The following is a 22,566-nucleotide window of genomic DNA, read 5'->3' as shown; positions in this document are numbered from 1 at the left end:
GGAGGAAAACATTTTTTTCTACATCATGAATACCCACTGTAATTTTTCTATGTATATTAAAATAATTTTAAACAATATAAATTAAAAAACCAATTTATACAACAAAAAAAATAATTTTAAATTCACTTGGCGTGTTTATTTCATAACTGTGGACAATGGACATATTGAAACGTGGCCTAAGGAATACTGCTATAATCAAGTACCTACTCACTGTTCGTAATCTTGACTAATTTAAATATAATTTTAATAAAAAAAAATTTTAGAAATTGAAAATTGATATGGTTACTATTTATGTTATAAACCATTATTCTAAATTATTATTATGACCGCATTGACTTGAAACACCAAATATTGATAAAAGTATAGACATTATCAAGTTCTATGGAAAACTGTCATTACTCGCTACTATCTGGGTGTCTTTGTTTACGAGCCATGTCTTAGTAATTAAATGATTTATATACCATTTAAGGAATGTCCTGTAGCAATCAAAATATATTTTTTTAAATAATAAATATCAAATTTTAATGCAAATTATTGTGAAGCAAATGTGTTTCATGGAAATGTTAGTACATTTAATTCGAAATATTCAAATGAGTAGTTTCTGAATTTTTAAACATTGTGCACATTGCATCAACAATAATGACTAGTGCTTAAAAATAAGTTATATATAAAGTATAAGATAAATTTAATACTTAGTTTATTACTTATTAAACTCAGTCAACTTTAACTAATAATATGAATATGATTTATATAAATTAACATAATTCCCTTATTATCTTCTAAACCTAGTATAATGTACTCATGATTGGACAGTTATGGGTTACATCATTTTAAAGTAATTTTAAAGTTACTGGTTACAATTTTTGTTGCAACTAAAATTCTAAAGTTATATTAAAACGGAAAATATTTGTCAATATAATTAAATATAATTGCTGTGGTAATTTAAAAAAATTAAATGAAAATTTTTTTTTTCAAAAACCAACTGTATAACTATTGCCTATTTATTTATGTAATAAAAGTTTGAACTGAATCATCCGCGTTATTGCCATACACTGATTTAGTAATTATTTATCAGTTTTACAAATAGACAATATTTTATTTTGTAGTTTAATTGATTTCTAATAATTTTGTGTATAATTAATGTAATGTACATATGTGTCAGTGTGTTATACATTCATATTTTGATTCAACATTATTACATAGCACAATATTATAGTTTGCCAATTTTAATGTTTGTATGTATTTCATTCATTTTATTTTATTTCATTTTATAACTCAATTGAAATCCCCTTGAATGTTGAAGTAACATTAAATTATGACACGAGATCTCGAACTTTTTTCGGTGACTTAAGTACCTAACTACATACAGTTAACTATCTGAGAACATACTCGTTCTAATTTATATTTATATAATATGTCAAAATTTAAAAAATACAAATTCGCTCATTAATTTAAAGTAAACAATGTTGATTCGTATTTGTATAAACAAAATGTGTACCATCCGAGAGGACATTTCTTAAATAGTATAACAATCTAAGCACTTATTAGGAAACATTATGGTTTTAATGTGAACTTAGAAATTCCACAAATCATAATTTGTATAAATGATACTTTGGTGAATGTTCCTGTATATAATATGGAGTAAAATTACGAGAAAAGATAAAATAATATTAACTTTGAAATAAGCCAAACATAACATTTCACAAATTTTGTAATATCCTACATACTTAGTCTTAGGAAATATGCTTTTGTATTTTAACTCTAAAATGTGTTAATCATATTCCATGCATCACTATTTTTAGTTCAACTCGATTTTGCTCTTACTCATAATGTTATAAGATCAGCTTTGCTGTATTTGGATGTATGCATCTATATAGTACACATGCCATTGTATGTCAAATAAAAATAAAACTATTAAAAAAAATAATAATGTTTCATATAAAAGAATATTCGAGTATCACGTGTACTCTTGTGGTCTTATGTTTTTCTTAACTGTAAAGATAAATGTTATTTACATTTTCTGAAATAACTAATCATAGTTTAATAATAAATAATAAAATACCCATGGCACTTAAACTAATGAAAAATTATGGTAAATACTAAATATTAGTTTGTATTTTTTTTTTGATGCAATTTGATATTATTGAGCATTATTATAAATACAGTTATTATATTTGTACTATCTACTTAAAGAGTGTCCCGTGGCGAAACAACCTTCTGTTTTCAATTAATGAACTCCCCGCGCCATGATTTTTATACTGTGAATTATTTGGTGGATAATTTTTCGGACAGTCGACGTATCAGAATCAAAATTTAAACGAGGAGTTTTTGAGCTATTTAACTTTGTGTACTGAGGATAATTTATAGGCCCGGGTTTAGAAGATAGTATGGGTGCTATGGAAATTTGAAAAGTTAAGCATTTAATATTAATCCATTAACATTTTCGATTAGCAAAAATGGCCCAAGTATAATAAATACTAGATCCAATATTATAAATACAATATATTTTTGTAAAATAATTTTTTTGGACTATTCTCAGTATAAACATTGTATTAACTGAGAAACTACTCGTTCGAATTTTGAACTAGGTAGGTACATCAACATTTTCAACAAAATTTTACCAAATAATTTACAGTAAAAATTAAGAATGGGGGGAGGGGAGGGGGGGTTATTTGGAACACAGAAGTCTGTATCACTACAAGACACTCCTTAAGTAATGCAATACAATTTGGAAATTTGAAAATATTGCCAAATAATTCTAATTTCTTATTTTAATAAATTAATTTTTAAGGAAATATGAGTGTGGAATGCTCGATAAATCACCCTGTATATATATGTATGTCTATACAATTATTATAAAAATAATAATAATTAATAATAAATAAAAATAATTTTTTTTTCAGATGGCAACTACATTAACCGTCGCTGGGATGTGTTGGGCGACACTTTCATTAGCAGCATCATTCCTATGCAGTTTTGGATTCTACTTACCATTTTGGATACAGGTTAGATAATATAAATATTTTCGTTATTTTATTTCATTTTATACTGTGTTATATTTATAACATTATAAACTTATTAACAGTCACTTACATTTTTTATTCAAACGTTTATTTATATTTTTAAGTGTATTCATTATTTCATTATTTTCCCCATGAATGACTTGACTTCGTGAACGTTTTAGTTTTCGTAGTTTGCAGTTTGCAGTTATTAAAAATCTTAAAAAGTTAAGTTAAGTCTGCCCTGTGACTGGGTATTAGAAATTCGTCTGCCTTTTGTTCATCTCGGCACGAAATGATGTTGTGAACTATTATTTAAAATTTTAAAATAACGATCTCATAAAACAATTCTAAAAGGGGTTTAGTTTACTATGGTCTTAACACTTTTTTTAAATATACTTACGTTGAGCATAATAATTATTAGAACGGTTGTTCGACGTGTCAATATAATATATTTTGTAGTTATCGCGCGTGTTGGCCTTTCACTCTGTGAATTGAAAAAAAAAAAAAAAATATTATAAAAATATTTCCTTCGGGCCGGATTTGAACCAGCGACCTATGGATATCTATGACTTTTACACCACTACAGTCCACCGCTCTACCAACTGAGCTACCGAAGGTTGATAAATATAGATCATTTTGGCGCAATTAAACCGACGGATTCGCTTTCACCGCCATAATAAACTTCGGCAAACTCTCACCGGACCAGTATAATAGTTATAGTTCCTCGTGGGCACACTGCACATCGCGCAAAATATACTCGGGTGCATACGAATTTGACAACTCACAGTTCCTGAATAGTATAGTTGCTAATATGGACCGAGTCAAAGTATAGTAATTGTATATACAAAAAAATGTAATGTGATTTGTCAAATTTTCCATTGAAATAAAATAGTTTTAATCAACTTACAGTTAAAAATTTTAATTAAGTCTTCACAGAGACTGGATATTAGAAATTCCGCCTGCCTTTGTTCATCCCGGCACGAAATGATGTTGTGAAATAATATTTAAAATTGTAAAACAACGATGTCATAAAACAATTCTAAGAGGGGTTTAGTTTACTATGGTCTTAACACTGTTTTTAAATATACTTACGCTGTGCATAATAATTAATAAACCGTTCTGGTTGTCCGACGCGTCAATATTATTAGCAACCATACTATTCAGGAGCTGTGAGTTGGCAAGTTCGTATGCACCCGAGTATATTTGGCACGATGTGCAGTGTGCCCACGAGGAACTATAACTGTTATACTGGTCCGGTGAGAGTTTGCCGAAGGTGATTTTTGCGGTGAAAGCGAATCCGTCGGTTTAATTGCGCCAAAATGATCTACGTTTATCAACCTTCGGTAGCTCAGTTGGTAGAGCGGTGGACTGTAGTGGTGTAAACGTCATAGATATCCATAGGTCGCTGGTTCAAATCCGGCCCGAAGGATAAAATTTTATAAATTTTTGTTTTTTTTTTTTTTAATTTACAGAGTGAAAAGCCAACACGCGCAATAACTACAAAATATATTATATTATGGACTGAGTCAAAGTATAATAATTGTATATATCAAAAAAATGTAATGTGATTCGTCAAATTTTCCATTGAAATAAAATAGTTTTAATTTTTTACACCATACTATATTATAATATTATATTATGTGGCTTGGCGTGGCGCAGTACGTACACTCAACCGCAGAAACGCACTGAATGTACGTAACGGCCAGCGTTGCTAGTTCCTGGATGGGTGACTAAAAAAAAAATTATATTACATGAACAAAGAGAAGAAAATATATATTTACTTATATTATTAATTGTAAATATTTAATTTATATACCATTTAATGTATTTATAATTCAAATTTTGAACTCATGTTCACTGGGGCCTATTATTTTCTTGAAGGATAAATAAAAACAAATAAATAAAATAAAATCAACAGTTAACATCTTTAATATATGATTACCGTGAACATCAAGATTTCATTTAATAATTATTAATTAAACTTTAATGTGACGTTGTTTCGAACAGGCTTTTGGCATTTAAAAAATCATGAATAATGTCATATTTTCTTTTTGAAAGAATTAGATTTGACTGCCAGTATTTATTCAGTCAATAATTATTATATATTAATTTCAATTTGGAATCACCATTTTACTTTCATTTGGAATTTTTTAAAATGTAACATATTTTGTAATTATAATTTTTCTACAGTCATTTTATTGTATGTATTGGATTCAAAATAAATCAAATCGTAAAATATATTGAATTTTTTAATTTAGGTACCTACACGTGTTAAAAAAAATAAGTGTCAAAAGGCATTTTTAGTTTCTTAGTAGGTAGTTATTTAGTGAAATGCGAAAAGAACGAAAAATACACAAAAAACCAATAACTTTCCAGCTTTGGTAATAATCTAATATAATAATAAACATTTGAGATGTTACTATTACGAAATAGAGTGCAGTGTTTAAAATAAAAACCACATAATATGAATGGGGTGTTGACGATCAGCTGTTCAAACACATTAGTAGTTATTTACAGTATAATTATAGTAGTTATATTATCAGTGTTTTTACACATGCCAGATAAAATTGGACAATTTATTTGTTTGGATTAAAAATTACGACTTTGGTCTGTTGACTAAATCTGTGTTCTCAGTGTATGTAAATATATCGTGACGACGTGACTTAAGGTCTTAAAATATTTCATAGAAGTTATAAAGTAAATCGATACATTTTCTTTAGTTGTCGTGAATAAATTCCATTGATGCAATAGGTACCTACGTATATGTAACCTAACCTAACCTATATTATGCGTACATAAATAAGTGGTTTATCTGACCGTAACATTATCGTGAATAAGTTGAATTTTCTTGCTAGGTCCATTTCTATTTCGTGTTGTCTTGTGCTGTAAATTGTAATTCGTAGGTAATTTATGTACCGTTTGTTGGTTTTTGTGACTGTTTAGTTATGATTATTATTATTCAAGGCAAAAAAAATCACTGCAAAACAAAATACGGTTTATTTTTCTTACTAGAATATCCATAAATATAAATACAAATCGATTCACACTCAATATTGGATACAAAAAAATTCCAAGTAAATAATAAACAATAAATATTAATTCTAATGTATTATGCAGGTTGGGAAATATTTATTTATTCTGAGTGTGGAGGGTTGAATTGAAAATGATAGATTCATTTTGAATTCGAATGTCCAATGGGAGTATAAATTACTGAATGCTTGAAATACAAATGACAATTTAACGAGAATATTTCATGATATTTATATTTTTCCTTTTCTACATTAATGTTCACGTATATTCTATAGTAATTTTCACTATTTTCTTGCATTCCATAACGAATGATTTATCTTCTTGCTTCTTGCTGAACATAATAACCAGAAATGGAATGGTAAAAATTCCTCTACGTTTGAAATAAATATGATCATACCTTTAAAATATGTTCTTCAATTGAGATTCTGTGTAATGTGTTGCCATATTGGTTTTTTCCAATATTTGTTAAATTTATTACTTAATATTGTGTAATGGAGAGTTTAATGAAAATATATTTTCAGTGTACATAGATATTAGTTCATTTATAAGCTGAAAAGTATATCTCTTCTCGGTTTCTTTGGAAAAGAGATTTTCTTTGAATTATATTCGGATAACCCTGTCTTTACCTCGACTTCTTTAATCTTTCTTTCAGCCATGAGTATAATATATAAAACAAAAAATTGGATTTTTCTAAGCCACAAAAAAAGTTTTCTAATTGGGATGCATTGTGAAAGGTATCAAAAAAAATCTTAATCTTACTGGAATTTGGTCATTATAATAATAATAATTATTATTATTAGTGTTGATCGTGGATATAATTGGTTTTCCTTGGTTTTTATTTACAATGTATGTTTATCATTCTAAATAAGGAGAACATTGTTTACTTGAAATACAGCAATGTTGCATTTTTGGTGTTTACAAATTTAAATCTTTCGATTTTTCAAAATCAATAATATTATTTAATTAACTTTAATTGATTATTTTAATTTTAAATCGCGCTTGCTACTCATGATAATTAATTCATAGTGTTCGCTATATGTGCGATCCACAATACTTATTATTGAACATTAATTAGAATTATTAATATTCATTGATTTCAATTGATGTACGGGGGAAACTATTTGATGCGGACTTCTGTAATTCTTGTACATTCGATTATAATGAACTTTGGATTCACCAACCGAATTCGAAAACAATTATCACTTGTTATTCCGATCCTATTACCTGCTACGATTATATACTTAACTCGTAGATGGTAAAATATAGTTTTTATGCGTGAAGTTGTATTTCACGCCGACACAATATTGTGCAATTGATGATCAGATATTATATGGAGTTCTAGTGCAATGCAGAATTCGTTTACTGCGTGGGTATTAATCATTAGTAAGTTATTACCGATACTTAATAAGCTCCACTTTTGGGTTGGTAGCCGGAAAAGCATATATTTTGCAAAACACGAGACGAACGTTCCACTTCTGATGTAATTTCAGCGAAGAAAATATTATGGGCTGCGGGACAAATAATATGTTGGCATATAATACGTCGTGGTTTATTAATTGTGGTGTACTTGGTGTGCACACGCGCGCCGTATCGGTCATTATTACGATATCCAAAAACGACGATACCACGAACCCTCGATTGTAAATTATAATAATAATAATAATAATAAAAATAAAAAATTATAATGGTAATAATTATTATTATTATTATTATTATTTTTTTTTTTGTCCACAAGCGATTTCGATGAAATTTATAACGCTTTGACTGCGGCAACGAGGGCGTAAAAAACAACGTTTCACTTGAATTACTCGCGTGTAAAGCAAACCGTGAGTAATCGTTTGGTTTCAAGTAGCAGTTATCCCCCCTCATGTAGCTTTTTTGTCCACGCTTACTGTCGAGTATTAGTTTTTTTCGTTTGTTGGACAAATGCAAATAATATTCGGAAAGAAAGTTGAGCAACCCTAATGAAATTCATTTTTTATATCGGACATCTTAGGTATACCTACGATTGGCTGTGTTGAATTACTCGACGTAATACAAATAATTATAATAATATAATGACGTACAGTCAAAAGAAATCATTTCTTTTCGATCTTTAACAGGCAATTATGAATTTATTTTGGGTCGAAAATTAATACAGTCAATGAAAACATATTAAGTGGTCTAAATCAAACGATTATAGTCAAAAAATATTAATATTACAACATTGGAAAATATATGTTTAAAATGTAGTAATCCTACTGAATCCGTCCAAAAATATAATAATTAAGTAGTGCTTTAATAATTGTATTCACTTTGAGTGTGAGTCTACTAATTAAAATACTTCAAGGTATAATATAATATTGTGTAGAATAAAATAATAATATTATTAACTTTGAGTACTTACCTGCTTAATAAATTAATCGTAATTCATAGTTATTAGTTTTCATCCCGAAAATGTCACAGTTTTAAAACTGTTCAAAGGAATCGCAGTTGAAGGTTTAAAAATTATAATTTGGTAGATAACTACTTATCTAATTCGTTACAACAATATCAGTTTTCATAAAACTAAGTGAGGTTATGACTTATTATTTCATCGAATCTCTGTAACTTTATTTAAAACCAATACCTACCTATAAATTCAATCAAATTAAAATTAATTAGTTAATCAAATATATTTTTTTTCACTTTGAAAATGTCCATGGATAAAACCTTTTCAAAGTGAATAAATTTAGATTGAACCTTTTTAAAGTGAACAATTCGATATAGAACATTTTTAAAGTGAACAAATATTTATAGAATATATTTAAAATGTTCTTTAAATATTAGTGAAACACTGGTACTGACAAAATAATAAATATTTCAGTATAAAGTTTCATTTTTATTTGGACAATTATTTTAAAAACTATTACAAACCGTATTCGTTCATTGTATTTTGTATTCTAATAGTATATACAAGATTATACGATGATTAAACAATATTAAGGGCGAACCACTGGGTTGTTTAATAACATTAATAATTGTGTTTATACTTTATGAAAAATGTTTGTTGACGTAAGTTGTAGTTGAGGTTAATAATTTCGCATACGTAAATAGTTAGTGATTGAGGATGACCAATATACAAAGTTATTCTCAAGTGCCGTAAGATAAATCAATTGAACCACCACATTCCGAATAAAAAACAAACGACGTCTTTGTCGAACTCTCCCGCTGTCTTGACATGCCTCCATTGCTTCTGACTCCAATATTATCACAATATTGCCTAAATAGTAGATACATCACTATCTGAATACTTCCAATTATTATTCCAACATAATACAATTACTCATTAGTGCGCATTATATATTCTACCTGTACACTTTTAACTATTGGTCTTTGATATAATATTAATTCTAAAATCACACATATTTTTACTACTTACTTACATATATTATTATAATAGGTATGTATTTAAATATCAGCTGTAACTGAATAACATAATTTTGTAATTGTTTAATTGTTGTTACAATAGTTTGGTTAAAAGCTTTATAATGACAAAAAAACGCTTGCCAAGTCCAGTTTCCTATCTCGCTAAATGAAAATCTAGCAAAAAATAACTCTTTTTTTAACTGTGAAAAATCAAATATTTTTTTTTTAAATTTTAATTTCACATTTAGTATCTACTTGATAAACCCTTTTTAATGAGTTATCAACCAAATCTCTAGCTATCATAGTTTAGGAGAAAAATTAAAAAACAGACATTTTGGGACTGTTCACGCCAACATTTGTATGGATTCAAATGGTTTTACCACTTGGGTGTGATATCGGATCTCTCTCATTAATATTTTATATTAAAGCTAGCTAAATTACCCACCTACTCATCATTACTGAGTTACATTTTTATTATTTTCCTATTTAACACGATTTCTTGAAGTTTTAAAATTTAGACTTTTTTTCATTGCAATTACCTTACTTACTTGATTAAAAATCAAGAAAGTCAAAAAAAATAAAACCCGAAATGAACATTAATCATATTTTCATTTTTCTTTTTTTTTATCAAGCTCATTTCAAAAAATACAATTATTATACCTACGAAAAAAATAATAAATTGAGAAATTAATTGATTAGGTACATAATTTTTGCTTTTATAATATTGAGAGAACCATCAGGTGACAGACACGTCTTATCAGTTATTTCGATCGTGTTAAAGATTTCTAAATCGTACAATGAATTATCAAGCTATATACGAATACCTAGTCGAGATAATTTTTAAATTCATTTTTTTTTTGTTTGATCCTGAAATTGATTTCATTTTTTTTTTAAGAGTGAAAGATACCATCCAAAGGACGTAAAATAATTGGCCAAGTCAATTTTTAAGCTCCATCCGTGTTTTTGACGGCTATTGTGTTGGTGACATAACGTTTCGAGAGCGCATTCACACGTCGGTAAGACTTCCAGTTCGCGTACTGCGGCGTATCCATCTTCTTTCTCATTAATTCCTTTGGCCCATTTGAAAAAATTGCAGGTGAGTACCTTGCAGCCCCGTTCGTCCCGCGGGAATGAGATGTACTCATTTTCCATGCGGGCGGTGTATCTACCGGTGTAGGTATTTACGCGTGTAATATATATATTGCTGCACTCGGTCACCAGTACGGCACGACGGTACGCACTGACGTCGTGCCGGATCGGAGGTTTTCCTTCATATATAAATTAACAGCGACAAAACATTTCTCCCCGGGGGGGGCGCACTGCAAGGCTCTGTCGAATAATCGTCACGGTGGAAAAAAAAAATAATAATAATGGGGTGACGGGGCTGAGAGTGCGGGGTGAGAGTTGATGTTGTAACGCTCACTTCCGAAAAGTCCCGCTGTCACGCGAATAGAAAATGAAAACATCCCTATTGTGCCGATGACGCCAGCGAGGCGGGCCAAAGTGATTTTAGAAGAAAGAAAATAAAACGATATTATTATATTGAGAACGAGTAATGTTTCAATGCATTAAGCAGCTCACCGGCGACGATGCAGACACAATAGCGATGGACGTGCGCGCTAGAGCAGCGTTACTCGACCTGTGGTACGTGTACCACTAGTGGTACACGTGGAAGGCTCATAGAGGGTACGCAAAGAAAATAACTCTTTGTAAGAGGAAAAAAAATATTATTCATATCGAATATTATTAATTGGTTTATTTGATATAAATAATAATAATATAAATAATAATATTGTACATAATATTTAATTGTCTTTTTGTGCATTAAATGCTTATAAAGGGTTGTGATTTTGAAGTTCATAATAACGTAGAATCCCATACATGTCAAATAAGGTATACATTTTTGATGAGCAAAAAAAAAAAACGCTTACCAAGTTAGATATCAGCATGTAAACTTTCTTGGTTTTTAATTTTTAGAAATTTATTACCTGATATCACACCCGAGCGGTAAAACAATATTTGAATCCAGAAAAATGTCTGTGTGAACAGCCATACAAAAAATCATTTTCATTTTAATTTAGCGAGGTAGATTTCTGAAACTGGAGAACGGATTTTGTTGTCTGGGGTCTTGTTGGATTCACATTGGTTAGGAGAAGTTCAGTGAAGATTTTCAGAACTTTATCTTTAATAGTTAATTGTAATGTCGTGAGGTAATGACAAAACTTAATAATTAATTCTCGTTAAGCATGTGTTCTTTATTTTACATAATTTAATAAAAAACGTACATTCTAGACAATTACGTTATGTATATAAAACAGAATGAATTATTATAAAAGTGAGGTTAACATCTCCAACATCCAATGTTACCAACAACATAACAATCCTTAATCCTAATTTAAAAACATCATTTTTATAGTAAACATAATATTGTTACAAAATTTAATATAAATCTTGTTACAATATTTTACAAAATAATCATATACTTAATATAAACAAACAATTTCTTTTATTTAATAGGTAATACAATTCACAATACATTTTTCACTTATATATTTTTTTATTATTACAAAACTAAAAATTTAGGTGACTTTTTGTTTCTAATTGTCCCAACGTTTCTTTGTTTTATTCCTGGTAAACTTAATTTATTATTAATATTAACATCTGTAATACTTTGTTTCCCTTTTTCATCAACTTCTTCACTAGCTTTTTTGATTTCCAATTCATCTGTTTCTTTATCTTTTTCATTTTCTTTAACTTCCTCTAAAAACTCTTTGCCATAATTTTTTATATAGTCATCATACTTACTGAATTCTTTCAACTTAATTATATGATTTATATGCCTTCTCCATACTAATTCTTTATTTTCAAGTATAACTTTATAATTTCTGCTTCCTAACATGTCTTCTATCACTGCCTTTTCCCAATTTTTTTTATTTGGATTAGAAAAATCTCTCGCATAGACTAAATCTCCTTCCTTAAAAACTTAATTTCTAATCATTTTTTTTTATAACTCTCAGTATTTTTCTTACTCTCTGAATGTCTTAGAAAATCTAAACGAGTTTTCAACTTTCACCCAAACATTAATTTTGCCGGACATTCATTTGTTGTCCAATGTGGCGAGTTTCTATACATGTATTTCTGGATTAAAATGTCCTAATACCGAATCTGGTGTCATTGCTTCCTTGGACTTATTAAAAGCTTCATCACATTGGTCTGTCCATTTAAATAATAATACTTATGTTAAATGACACGGTTTGATTATTATTTTTATTGATATTTATGTAATGCAGACGGGTCGTAGGTATACACTATTCAATATTTCATAAACTTCAAACGATTACTTAAACCGCAACGAAACAATTATTTTTATTCGATGTACATCAATTATTTTTTAATAGCACGACAAATATTTTAGGTTATTGTTTCGACAACAATATTAACGCTATAAATATTTTGTGGATTTTGAACGCTAATAACTCTGACACGGACAAAACAATAACAATAATTATTACATTATTGTCGTACTATTGCGGTGGGTACCTCCTACTCGGTTTATGGTTACAACGGTAACGCTGCAAAAAATATGAAATGTTTCGTATACCGACCCCCAAAAGGTTACACTTCGGGATTCAAATATTATATAGTACATAATATACAACAACATACGCTGCGCAGTAATATATTATTATTGTTGTTAGGATTTAGCGGCGCAGTCAGGAAATTAAAAACCCTTCGTCGCGGTCGTGGTGGATATCGTTGCAGCGGGTGTGTTGCTCGGGGCGCTGTTTACTTTTTTTTTTTTTTTTTTTCCGAGATATATGTACGATTACGGACGGACGGGCCCCTCGCGCATATATCGAATTTTTTTGCTCTTTATTCGTACAATATATTTTCACTTTGCCGTTTACGATATTTTTATGCAGACCACGTGTTCGGTGCAAAGATTTCCCAGGGTTGTACGGCGCATATATAGCGCGCCCGTAGTCTTATAGGGTAAACTCGGCGGCAGCACTCGGCAACAACAAGAATTATTGCTTGTTTATACGTTGACATTTATATAAGCTATCATTTTCCGACCCCCGGCATAAATCCTCGGGGCACTCGTTAAATAATTTCTTCTTTTTATTTCTCTCTCCCTCCCGTCACATGTCTCTATATTTGTGTGTGTGTGTGTGTCTCTCTCTCTCTCTTACTCCGTCGTCTATCTATATCCACCCCTCCCCGTCTCACTGTCTCTACACCCTTTTCACTACCATCACCCACATCAGCCATACTCACCAGCACTTCACGACGTACAGACCATACACAAAAGGAATACTACTCCGGTGGTGCCGGTGTTGGTGCTTCTGCTTCGGGCGAAATAGTACCCTGTGGACAAGAGCCACCCCACTCAGTTCTATCCTCTTTGATATACAGTCATATATTTATTTGTTTTGACTCTCTGAAGACTATATATATATATATTTATGTACATGTGCACCGCCATATATATACATATGCCGTATACGTGCATACATAAACACACATATACACACGTCTTTAAGATTCTTTGTAGTAAATGGATTCAAATGACGTTGAGGGGGCAAAAAAAAATGACTGTAGCGAAATCGATTTTTATGGCTTTGAGTCGAACTACACTTAAAGCATCGTCACCGGAATATAATCTCAACTGTACACATGAACGACAATCCGCCAACCAGAGTGCTTTTGACAATCTTCTAAATCGACGGATTGTTATACATTGTCAAAAATGACAACTTTACCATTCTGAGGGAATTAAAGGAGAAAGCGTGAAATTCTCACATTTCATTTAAACGAAAATAGTAAAATATTATTATTTATTAGTTTATTACTGTTTACTTAGATTCAAAACGCTTACAATATTTTATTTAAATTTGGTACGACAAAAAACTACGCGCGGAACAAGCAATATTATACACATATAGGTACCATCACAAACGTATAAAACAAAATAATAAAATCATATTTTTAAAACAGAAATATTTTCAAGGTTCGAACAACTATTCAAAGCAGATCTCGGTTTACGATATAAGTACCTACTTACCTAACGTTCATATTGTTATACGAATACAAAATATTCGCTATTCCTACAAACGATTATCAAAACGGTGAATATAACGACTATACCACCGATTTTAAACTACTTATATTATCCAGTAAAATTTAGATTTTAGTTGTTTTATTAAAACTGAAAGTACTGGTAAAATATTAATAAACATTTTTGTCATTCGGACTTGAACCAATTTTTCATATTGTGTAATTATTATGACCTATTTATTGTAATATTATATGTGTCGGTAAGTGCGTAGCCAGAACATTTTTTATTTGGAGGGGAGGGGAAATTTTTTTTTCTATAGTTTTAGCAATGCTAGAGTTTCTAACTGTGACCCCTTTGTTCATTAAGTGTATCTACTCTTTTTATGGCTATATATTTATGTTAACAACTATGGTACCTATACATAATTGAATATAACAATTCATTCACATTATTTTAAACCATAGGTTAATTAATTAATTAATATAAGTATATTAATTATTAATATATCACTATATTAGTATGTATTGTAAACAAAACATTTAATTTTTATTCGAATATTATTAAAATTTACTAACAAGAATACAAAACTAATATTAAGGCTATTAAAAGATAGTGTTTTTTTTGCGCATTTATACCAATAAGCGGAAAAAAATATGCTTCCAGAAGAAAAATATTAGACAATTCTTTACTTTTTATCTGTGTTTTATAGGAAGTGAATTTTTTTTTAGTAATATTAAATTAAAAGTAAATTTTGAAAAAAAAAAGAAAATTTATTTGGTAGTATACTGATTAAGCAATACAACAAATCAAAAATCCATTTCCTATACAACCTAGAAAAGAGATTAAAGAATTCAAATATATTTAAAATATTAAAACAGGGCTCTTGATACAGGGTGAATTTTTCTTCCGCTTTTTGGGAGTTTCATGGCAAATGGGAGTTGAACATTTTTTGATCGCAAAATAATAAATATAGTGACTTGTGACTGCGCATACCTATGTACGTTTTTGATTTCCACTAATCTTAGCCGTACTTTATCTTTAATTACATGAAGTATTCAGGAAACTCACGCACACTAATTATCAGTCACTTTATACACACAGTCACGCAGCATTAACGACGGATATAGAATCTTTCCTAATTCAAAATGTTTCGCTTTCAACAGCCTTAATTTTTAATTTTTATCAAACTTATAATATAATAATATAAAACAACTAAAAAAAAAAAATGTTCAAACAATTTTGGGGGACACGTGCCCTCAGTGCCCGCCCCCTGGCTACTGCATTGGACTATAGGTAACAAGATTCACGACAGATCGTACTGAATTTTTAGAATTTAATAACCGGTCAAATTAAATTCTCTTAAAAGTTAAAAGATATAATTTCTAAAACATTTTCAAAATTGTTAAACATTACATATCTACATTTATGTTTATAAAGGAACTGCATACGACATTATGAGAATGTCTTCAATACTTTAACGTGATAACAGGCATTGCAATAAGTAAATAGTTTACACATCATTATTGTAGTAACGTCAATGGCTTTATCATTTCGTTCAGAAATTGACATACATGGCGTGTTCTGTAAATCAAAGTTGTATTTTGTACTTATATTAAAAAAAAAAAAATGATATTATTTTTACAACCCAAATCTCTTATATCTAAATTATATGTTAAATTAGACGTGTATAACAGTGGTATACCCCTAAACGGCCCAACTGGCACGGAAAAAAAATATTTAAATTTTGCACGATATAACCTCAACTGTATCCTTCTACATAAACTGTGTATCCCTGAAAAATTGTCAAAAAAAAACAAACAGGAAATGACACTGGTTGTCAACGAAAATAAAACATAATATCAAAATATCCTCATTAAATGTAAATACAACTTTCCCATTTATTTTCTCCTCCTTGTTTTTGTGTTTGTACACCTCTAAAAAAGCTATCCCGCACACACCTTTGGTTACTGTAATAAAAAAAAATCCATAAATTGTTCAAAGCGTCATAAAAATATTACAGTTTTTAGATATTCGACATAATATATCTATTACAGTTTATTCGATAAGATAAACATCGTAATATTATATGGCTAGGTAATAAAATATTTAAGTTTATCGGATATTAAACGATGGATTGTGTTCATAATAAGTATAATATATTTTTGTTCTCCATTTACCCCGCGCCCGGACCTCCGAGTGATGTTGCTGTCTACTTGTCTGGGCGCTCTGTCAAAGGTCGCAATCATCGGTGACCGTCGTACACAGCTGTCGTGTCACGGCGGGCCTAAATTAATTTTTGTGGTCAGCGAGCTGTTTATGGGTTTGAGTGCGCAAACACGAGTACATTTTGTCAGCAGAGTGGTTTAATTTTAACATGAATAGAGTATATTATAAAAATATTGCCTTCATGTATAATAACAAAATAATATTATACGTCGTTGAAGATATTTCCAAATTTTCGTACAACTAAACGAGAAGATAGGTAAATGTAGACACAGATGCATTGGAATTCCTTGTAAAAATATTATTCTGGACCTAACTTAAACTAACTATTAATCGTTAAAAACGATTTGAATTATTAATTATGAAAATTATAACGGTTCAGACTGTGAATGAAATGTAACTGCTATGTAAATAATGTAATTGGTGGTTGATTCTTTAAATAAATAATAATAATGAAAAAAAAGGTTTCAACAGTGAGCGATTGTTTATTAAATTATATCAAATGCTTTTCACATTTTTAATAGACACCAGCTGAGGCTGAATGCATATCTGTTTGCAAGGAGACATGTCTTCTTTATGACGTGTTACATTATGCACCTATCGCGTGGCACTATATTATATTTTAAATGCATTACACATGATTTGAATTTGATTACATTTGTGTTTTCCATACATAGTTAAATCATATATTAAAGCAACTTCTTAATAATATTTTAGAATCGTATTCCTTTATGTTTAATTTATGGATTTTGAATATGTCATCAATATTGTGTACTTAAACAGTAAATTCAACTGTATATAATAAGCGATCACAATGATTTATCCGGTAAACGCAAAATGGAACACTATATTCGACATGAATGCTCGGAGAGAACAATAATAGCACAAGTTCTTTGTTCGTTAGTACTGAGAGGTAAGGGAGGGTGCATCATTGTGATTCGGTTATTTATTGGTATCCCCTAGAATACCCTATTGGAAATCAGGCGTTTGTCTTTCGAATGGGTCCGATTTTCACAATTTCGTAGTCCTGGAGCACAATAATTATCGAATGCCTTTGAAATCCAGTAATAACATATAAGTATTTAACTGTATAGTAATGGCCGGAAGAGAGGAGGTGCATCTTTATTCGATTGTTGTTATCGTTTTTTTTTCCATACTCTCAAACGTATTTGCCGAGGGCAAAATTTAATCGAATCGAAAACCATCATGTGCAAATGTTGTCAAAATCCCAATTAGAGCTAATCTCTAAAATACACAACTATTGCATTACCGTCACAGAGCTTTGTGCCACTACCCGGTTATATAATTAAAGAGGTAATATCACCACGTTTGATACAATTATTGCTTTGGTTTGCATTGCCGGATAAGACGATTTATTGTATAGTGCCATCTGTAGTTACAGGTGGTTATAGTTACTCATAGAACTGAACTCCACTATCAATACATTTACAATTTATTCGTTATATTCGTTAGTTTTCTACTTAATTGTTCTAAAAAGGATGGCTAGATGAAAAAAAAATATAAAAATATGGATCTCGAGATCTGAAATATGTGTAATATTTTCAATCTTGGTGCAAAGATAGACAAACCTTTTACCGCTTTCCACATAATTAGAATAAATTAATTGCAGAGAAACCAAACAAATCTTTAAATTGTAGGTAAGTTCCTATCTAAAGGTGTAATTATAAATTTTAATTAAATGTTATATTCGGTATAATTTTTGATTTACTCCTCATCTCTAATAACGAATGAATTCGGATATTCGTGTAATGAATTTCCTAATAATAAATTAAATATATTTACATTTTGCAATAGTTTTTATTTTTCAGATTTTTGTGATCTTCTTATACATAAATAAATGATACATCGATTTGTAACTCACATTATAATAGTTTTCAAAATACTGTGAAAATTGTAACTTATATAATATTTTAACCCTCGTAAATTTTTCTTGTCAAAAATGTTTGGTTAATATTTTTTCTTTTGAAAACCAATGCAATATGCCATTAGAATGGGGTCATACTACATAATAACAAATGGTACTCTTGGGTTTTGTTATCACTTTCAAATCACCGTATACTCCATACGATCGTTTAGTGCGTGTGTTTTCTGAAACATATTATACAATAATTATATGGGATCTTTTGAATTATTTGTACTGTTTTTTTTTTTGTGATTTTACTGAATAAAAAATGTATACCTACTCAATTAAAAGGGAATTATTATGTCCCAAATACTGTACAATATAAAAAATATATATTATATAATCGATATTGTAACTTACTTTTGCAAACTTTTTTTTAACATTTATAGTACTTAATTGATTTCAATTTGAAACAAGCTGAAATGACAAAATGTATATAAATAATTCAATACAAAACAATTTAATAAGAAAAGGTAAAAAAAACCATTTTTATACTTTTACGATTACAAAAAAGTACAATATAATATCAAACAAGTAATGTAAATAAGCTAATATTTCGTTGAAAAAAGCATGAAAAGGTTTATGAAATATTTCTAAATATTAGTAGCTAATACAAATAATATTTGCAAAGGTAATTTTTAGAATTTCTTGGTGAAAAAATTGAAAAAATACTCTCGTTTTTAATAAAAACTTGTTATTTTGCATTCCACGGGATCAATCTAACTCCACTAATTTTTATTTAAATTATTTATAGTATTGACCTCAATATTATAAAAATTTCTGGGTGATTTTTCGTAAGTAAAAATCTTCGTCTCAAAGATTAAATTTTTTATTTATATAGTTAAAATATGGTATATTGTGTTTTTTTCTCATACACGCCCTAGTCCCTAGAAAGTAGAAACAACTATATAATACGCTCCTATCTAAACTTAAAAAGTTGCGTAGGTGTTTTAATACTTAATTAAATAGGATAATTTTACTTTTAAAATAATTATATAAATTAGTTGCAAAAATTGGCTATCTTACATTTTCTAAAAAAAAAGAAACACGATAACAAACGTTATATTATATAAATACATTGAGTTTTTTTTTTTAATGGTTAAATAATTCCAAGTTTTGGTCGACAATGGCTTTGGCTGCTATCGCTTTTTACCATAATTTAAATTTAAAGATTAGTACAAGTAATCAATTTCCACTTCGTTTTTGCTAAATAATTTACTAAAAAAGTGTACACGCTACACTCTACAGTAATAGTGCCCCTAGTCCCTATAATAATGATTTTTTTTTTACATTTTATGTTCAATAAAAAATCCAGGAAAAAACGATCCATCAATCAAGCTCCAAACCATATACCTACTATTTGCACATTATTATAATATAAAGTATAAATATATTCTAAATATCTTAATAAAAATATAAACATCAATATAAATGTATACATTTCTTAGTTGTAAGAGATTTATTGAACGATATGCCTAACACAATATTGAAAAAAATCATAGATTAATCCAAGTATACAATTTTAAAGTAAAATGGGAATATATTACATATATGTTGCTTGATGCGTTTAATAATGAATTAGTAACAGTCATAATGATGTCATTAAATAAAAATGTCGTTGAGAAAATTGAAAATATTACAATAAATAATTGTTGTTACAATAATTTCATCAAACTAAACCATATTATAGACATAAAAATACAGTATTATATTTCATTTATAATTTTTAAATGTCTAGTTAGAACCGAAATATTTACAACCTGCATAATAGTCTACTAATAATATAGTGATATTAATACCATAATAATATAGCGAATCAATACTAAATGTATATTTTTGAAATTTTATAATTATTTTTCGTTTTATTAATAAAACGTATTCTGGATTTAATTTATTTTAAGAATTGTAACCCACGTTTTACAGCCCGATAAACAAACATCTAGCCGATATGATACAGTACAAAATGTTCAAACCATTATTTTAATAATATTGCTTTTTATGGAAAAATATTTAGTATTTAACAAAATATGATGATATTATGATGGTAACTTATAAATATTGCTGCTATGGTGTGATATGTGACCCACATTATAAAATGTCAATAAATTAGAGATATATTATATCCACCGCATCCAGCTGTAAATCACAAACAAAACTTCCTACCACGTACATAATAAGCCATTATGAATACTATCAAAACAATACGGTATCTTCAAAATACAACGAGGGATACAAAAACAAATGTTGCTATCCGGTAATTGTCTAGGAAATTTCAAGAAGAACGGCGGTCGTTCTCATTATATTAAGAACAAGATTTAACCCCTCCCCCCCAGAAAATCTTCGTAGTGCCGAAAAGAAATGTTTCGACTTGTTTATGGTAAGTCTAAATTAGTTTCAAAAAGTAAGAGATGGTTTTTGTATAAAACGCTGTGAAATACAATTTAAATTGAATTGGAACACCTATTCCAATTGAACTAATTTACCAAGTTACCACGTGGTACCACAAAAATATCAGAGCACTTTGTACACGATAAAAATATTCAATACGATAAACTGGTTTTATTGCATTTTTGAAGTGAAATACTTCATAGCCCATATAGATGACGCTGACATCGGACCGCTTGACACATTTAACACGCACGGTTAAACGTAAATTAAATTAGTATTATTGTTTTTATTTATACTAAATATAAGGTATCATATTATAAGGTATATAGGTATCTATAATATAGTTGTACCTATACAATAAACATATTATATAATATAAATTGTATACATTCATCGTTATTATATATTTGTGTAAAATCTCAAAATTCCAATCAAAGTTAAATATTAATTTGAGTATTCACTTCTGCCGTACTGACACTCACACGTGTTTTTCTTTTTCTTTTTTTTTTTTAAACAGTACCTAAAAAAAAATGAAAAGAGAAGTGTTAATAAAAATTATTATTTTATAGCATTCATTGCCAACATGCTTGAGTAAATCTTTAAGATCGTAGTTTAGTTACTTCTAGATAACATAATATATTACTGTAGTATAATAAGTTAATATTATGTATTTATGTATCCAAGTATAACTATCTCATTAAATATATAACGACATTTTTTTGAATTATAATGATGATATATTTTTGAATCATAATAATAAATAAAAAAAACATCACAAAACAGCCGTGTATTCCAAATCAGACTCACATAAAATATTTATAAATTGTCCGAAAAGTGATCGATTGAGCAACAACAATTGTTAAATGAGATTTTGATAGTCTTTCATCAAATTCTTTATTACATTTTACCCAATTTTGTATTTTTCCTATTGAAGTTTTTTATTTTTCCGATTATAATTCAACAGTGGGTGATTTATATTTTGTTTTCTTATCGATTCATGTAGTATGCACATATTTTTAATATTACTGTAAACAAAAAAATACATAATATAATACGACATGTACATAACATGTGTTGTATATTTAAATATAAAATTTTAATGTAAAAGTTCATTCAGATTACGTCTAAACTACATGGTTTACGAGTGAAACATAACGTTTACATATTATCATGCTATTAGCTAAAGTTGATAATATATGATTTTGTTATGCTTTTACTGAAATTGAACATTATTTCATGGTGCGCACAACTCTTGTTTGTTAAAATTGAACGGTTCACAAAATATGGTATGTCATTACATACAATTTTATTTTTATCCGATGAAAGGCTTATTTAATAATGAAAAAAATCGAATAGATTTTTTTTTATCGGATAAAGATACTATCATATTATAATACCCGTATGACAGTTTTATAGTTGACGGCCTCATTATAATTTACCACAATTAATCTATTTTGTATTTTGAAAACTTCGTCTGTGTATTCTATATTGATTACTTAAACCCCTATAATACTGCAGCCCGGTACCGTTGTTCCATTAGATTGCGCGGCCTT

General features: G+C 28.8%; 1 protein-coding gene and 2 non-coding genes across 3 annotated transcripts in view; 2 read left to right on the top strand and 1 right to left on the bottom strand.

Moving 5' to 3' along the window:
• The window catches only part of LOC132939357 (LHFPL tetraspan subfamily member 1 protein-like), a 263,817-nt gene that overhangs the window by 36,348 nt on the left and 204,903 nt on the right, over nucleotides 1-22,566 (top strand). The window contains exon 2 of the mRNA XM_061006464.1: nucleotides 2,904-3,005. Within this exon, the coding sequence (XP_060862447.1) occupies nucleotides 2,904-3,005 (102 nt within the window). The remainder of the gene's footprint in view (nucleotides 1-2,903; nucleotides 3,006-22,566) is intronic.
• On the bottom strand, nucleotides 3,528-3,619 carry Trnay-gua (transfer RNA tyrosine (anticodon GUA)). The gene is given in 2 exon segments: nucleotides 3,528-3,563; nucleotides 3,583-3,619. It is a non-coding gene; the product is annotated as a tRNA-Tyr (tRNA).
• Trnay-gua (transfer RNA tyrosine (anticodon GUA)) lies at nucleotides 4,340-4,431 on the top strand. The gene is given in 2 exon segments: nucleotides 4,340-4,376; nucleotides 4,396-4,431. It is a non-coding gene; the product is annotated as a tRNA-Tyr (tRNA).

Source organism: Metopolophium dirhodum, chromosome 2, assembly GCF_019925205.1.
Source record: "Metopolophium dirhodum isolate CAU chromosome 2, ASM1992520v1, whole genome shotgun sequence".
In the NCBI taxonomy this organism is placed as follows: domain Eukaryota; kingdom Metazoa; phylum Arthropoda; class Insecta; order Hemiptera; family Aphididae; genus Metopolophium; species Metopolophium dirhodum.
Note: the sequence above shows the minus strand (reverse complement) of the source record. Positions and strands in the feature narration are given on the sequence as shown.